This window comes from Electrona antarctica, assembly GCF_951216825.1.
Source record: "Electrona antarctica genome assembly, chromosome: 1".
NCBI lineage: Eukaryota > Metazoa > Chordata > Actinopteri > Myctophiformes > Myctophidae > Electrona > Electrona antarctica.
Window position 1 is genome coordinate 11,740,394 of NC_136806.1, and position 4,823 is coordinate 11,745,216.

At 43.9% G+C, this 4,823-nt stretch overlaps 1 protein-coding gene across 1 annotated transcript; it reads left to right on the plus strand.

Moving 5' to 3' along the window:
- Positions 1-2,804: 2,804 nt before the first annotated feature.
- On the plus strand, positions 2,805-3,821 carry LOC306913808 (C-C chemokine receptor type 4-like; the record flags this gene model as incomplete). The annotated part of the gene is made up of 1 exon (XM_079490621.1): positions 2,805-3,821. One exon carries the CDS (start codon positions 2,805-2,807, stop codon positions 3,819-3,821), a length of 1,017 nt encoding a protein of 338 aa, XP_079346747.1.
- Between the last annotated feature and the right edge of the window lie 1,002 nt (positions 3,822-4,823).

Sequence of the window (4,823 nt, forward strand, 5' to 3'; positions counted from 1 at the left end):
CTTGACTCTTGCTTCATTGCATGTATCAACTTCAGGCACACCGTATATCTTACAGATGAATTGCTCTGTTGACTTCGCTATTGCTGCTGTGAGAGGACCTTTTCCAAGCCCAATGAGATCTGTGTGATGTTGCTGGAACACCTTCCAGGCTGTTTTCTTACCATGGCCACTGAACTGAGACACGCTGTCACAGCCAGTGACAGCATGGAAGGCAAGTAGTGTATCAACTTGAGCAGAAGGCAACTTGCGAATTTCATGCACTGGAAGATACTTGGGAGCCTTTGATGTCCCAGCTTTCATGTAGAGACGCTTGCATTGCATTCTGTCATAGTGTGCCAGAAGTAAAAGAAGAACATCTGTATCACGTGCTGACACAACTAGTGTTTCCATTTGAGCATGGATGCAGTGCAAAATCAGTCGTGTGTCAGCTTCCTCATGGTCAGCATTTAGGGAAGAGATTTCAAGATCTGGATTGATTGATTGATTGATTGAAGAATTTATTAACAGTTTGCAGAATTACAGTACATTTCAAGCACAAACTCAATACAAAGGCTGTTAACTGTGAGTGGACGACCCAATTAAGCATTACACTTGTTTCCAATAGGGTCCACCATGTTCAAATCATCAAAACATTTAGAGACGTACAAATAGACACTTCTATAGACAGAATCAGATCAGATGACTTGACAGTGGTCACTTCAGCAAACCCCCCTGATACAACAATGACCGGAGTATTCGGACTGTGTTTAATCAGATGGTTTGAAAGGAAGAGAGCAAGGTCTGCTTTATTTTCCTCAAGTGCCATGAAGCCAGACCAGTCTGATGGAAGAGGAACTGACTCGTTCTCTATTTTACGACGTATTGGTCTGTGGCGCTTCTTGCGTTTAGTCCTTGTGCCTGCCTTGATTGTTTCCTCTTGATACCTGTCAAAGAGTACATCAATCCTCTGGCAGTTTTCTCCCATTTTAAACACAGCTCCAGCAAACATGTTGCCATATTCACCAAATGTTCTAATGCCAGGTGGCTTTCCTAGTGACATCACGAGTGCTTGGCCATCGATGAGCAGGCAGCTGGAATTGTAACTTTTGGAGGGGTTTGAACTTGTTCTGTTAGTATGTTTACTAAAACAGATTTGTTGGTGGAATGTAGACTACCATTAGTTGTGGCCAAAGACAGTGGGATGGGCATGAGCTCATGCATAAGGATGTTTTCAAGGTTTACCTGGCGCCCTGCTCTGTAAGCTGTAATGAGCCTTTGTAGAATGTTCCTATCCACTTTGACAGTGTTTTGCTTGCCCTTGGAAAGTTGCACAACTTCATATAAAGAGGCAAATGTCTTGGGCTTTATTCTTTCGAATGGGTGATTTCAGAGACAGGTGCTGGTCACTATCTGGAGGCTCACACAGACGTTTGTCGACAAAGACTTTCATTTGTGCTTGTCCAAGTTCTTCTGCATTAAGCAGAGATTCCTGAATCTCAGATGTGACTACATCCTTGTTGATGATGTTTTTCAATGTGTCGCCACCATCTTGAAACACACCATGCTGTTTCAATGACACAACTATTCTGCCTTCATCAGAGTCGTCTTTCTCCATTCTTCTTTTTGTGCACTCATTGTGTGTGTACTCATCATCTTCATTGCATTTGGATCATCAACTACAAGAGCTGCAACAAACTCTTTCAAGGGCTGCTGAAATCTGTTGCTATTCAGTTTGTCGATCATCTGTGCAATGTGGTCAGCACCTATGGATGTACAGACATCTGACAGTTCGGCTCTCAGTGTAACATCAATGTCATCCAGATAAGTATAGAGCTTTGGGAGTAATAATTGCCAAAGAGCCTGTAGAGTAATTTTGTGCGCCCTCATGGCACGTGCATAGCCCTTTCCTGCCATTACATGTTGTGCAGCATTAGCTCCCAAGAGATCACACACTACCCATAGCTCACTTAGGCCAGAATCAGCCATGTGTCGTCCTATTATACCAAGAAAGTTCATGGCAATATGAAGTCCTCCAAGGCAAGGGATAAGCACATCCTTGTATTCCTCTACTGACCACTTCAGCTCCATCAATTTGGGATACAGTGCCTCGTCCACAGTCAGAACGACATGCTGCTGTTCCATTGCTTTGGCAATATGGATCACTCGCTTTACAACTGTGTTGTGAGTGCGTGCGTGCGTGCGTGCGTGAGTGAGTGATTGTATTGTTTCTCTTTCTGCAGCTGAGCAGCCTTTCTGTGAGGTTCAGCTCCTTCTGAGAGAAGCAGCAAGGTGTTAGTGGCTGATATTTGAGTTAGGCCATCTGTTAAATACCACATGCTTGCTATATGCTTTTTGAGCAAGTATTATGGAGTTGGTTACCTTTATATAATGACACATTTATGTATACAATAATTGGGAACATATTGTAAGTTATCGGATAATGTTGAAAAATATTCACCAATAAATGACAATTTTAACAACATATGAGTTTTACGCAATTTACTCACACTTTATTTGAAATCTGAATATTTAATTGGATTCCCCATATATGAAAACCTAAACAAAAATAAGTTTCTACCTTATTTGGTCAAAAATATGCTATGTAATATATTTCAGTATAGTGGTGGCCGCCATCTTTAAATGGTCAATTTTGAGGGCTTAGCATCCATTTTCTTAAATACAACCTAGTCTACTGATTGGGTATCTTCACTTTGGATGGTTAGAAGTTATTTTTAATTAAAAACAATATATAAAAATACATCTGATTAGCTGGAAACTGTGTCCTCTTTCAGGGTTAACATCCTATGATCCTCAACTTGAAAAGAATGGAGAACTTCACCACAGTCCCTCTGTACACCGACACCGACTACTACACCAACAGTTCCATAGAGTCTATGGAACTCTATGGCATAGACAATGAAGATTACTCAATGAGACTCTTCTCCGCCGTTTGCTATAGCCTCGTCTTTTGCATTAGTCTGCCCAGCAATAGCTTCCTCCTGTGGGTTCTTCTTCTTCGACAAAGAGGCAAGAGGACACCGCCTGACTGTCTGCTTCTGCAGCTTGCAATCTCCGACCTCTTCTTGACCGTGACTCTGCCATTTTGGGCCTCTTACCAACTCCACGGCTGGAGCTTTGGGGACTGGACCTGCAAGATGACCAGCGGCCTCTTCACCTTGGGGCTCGACGCTTACATGATGCTGCTCACCGCCATGACCCTGGACCGATATGTGGCTGTGGTCCACGCTGTGTCTCCCTCCGCACAGGGCCGCAGGGCGCTCTGGGTGCGTGGGGCTAGCGTCGCCATATGGCTGGTCTGTGTCGCTGTAAGCATCTGGATCGCTTATAACTGTGAGACGTTACGTGATGATTCTGGTGTTTCTCTATGTGAAGACGTCTCAGATCCACTGGCCCGACTGCTGAACGCCTACCTCCACATAGGCCTCTTCTGTCTCCTGCCTTTCGCCGTCGTCTTTTTCTGCTACTTCCGCATATTCATGACCATCAGGCGGTGTGCTATGAAAGGACAGCAGCAGGCTGTAAAACTGATTGCGGGAATAACCGTCGTGTTTTTCGTTTGCTGGGTACCGTACAACGTCGTGCTCTTTTTGGAAACCCTGGCAATGCTCGACGTGGAGTCGCTGAAGACCGACGCGATGTTTTACGGCTACTACGTCACCCACACGCTGGCGTACTGCCACTGCTGCATCAACCCGCTGTTCCACGTGTTCGGAGCGGGGAAGTTCTGGAGGCATCTCCCTCTGCCGGGCGTCGCCTCGTACCGAAGAGGAGAGAGCAGCAGGCAGACTCTCAGTTCTACAACAAACAGCCAAAATTACTGAGCTGATTTTGTATCTTCAATATATCCTGAATAACAGAAAAAAAGTTGCCTGGAATTGGGGAAGGGCCTGTACAGTATGGCCACCATAGACATACTTTATTATATAGTATGTCTATGGTGGCCATACTGTACAGGCCCTTAAGGCAAATATGTTCTAGATTTCCTTTTGCTTTCAGTAGCATGTGACGAGTCAAACTAGGGGGTTTTCATGATGCTGAATCCATTCCAAGCATTAGTTTTGCATAAAAACACTCATTGGGCTAAAAACAGCCATAGCTACTTGCCCAAATGTGCTGACCTCATCACATTTGTGATGACGGTTATGGCCGTTTTTACCCCAAGGAGGGTTTTTATGCAAAACTAATGCTTGGAATGGATTCAGCATCATTAAAACCCCCTAGTTTGACATGTCACATGCTACTGAAAGCAAAAGGAAATCTAGAACATATTTGCCTTATATAGAATGTCTATGGTGGCCATTTTGAACACTTTTCAACACTCCCTCCACTTTCCCAGGCAACTTTTTTTTGAGTGGTGTAAACTAACAAAGCCAGTTGCAGTAGTGGTTTACACCACTCAAAAATGTACCCGTGTCTGTTCGTACCCAAAAAAAAGAGCATGGTTGCTATGGTCACCCAGTTCACACAGGTGTGATTTCATTACGTCAGACATTACGTCAGACCACAGCTGATCAGTCTATATAAGACCATACACCACTCAGTTCACACAGGTGTGATTTTTTTGTTATTCAGGTGAAGATACAAAATCATTTTTGCAATTAGTTTGAGGTTGATCCTGTATTTTCCATAGATTTCCTGTACACATGGGTAGGTAGGTCATACTCTCAAGGAACACCACTTGTATTCATAGTGAAGATCTACAAGCTCACACACACACACACACACACACACACACACACACACACACACACACACACACACACACACACACACACACACACACACACACACACACACACACACACACACACACACACACACAC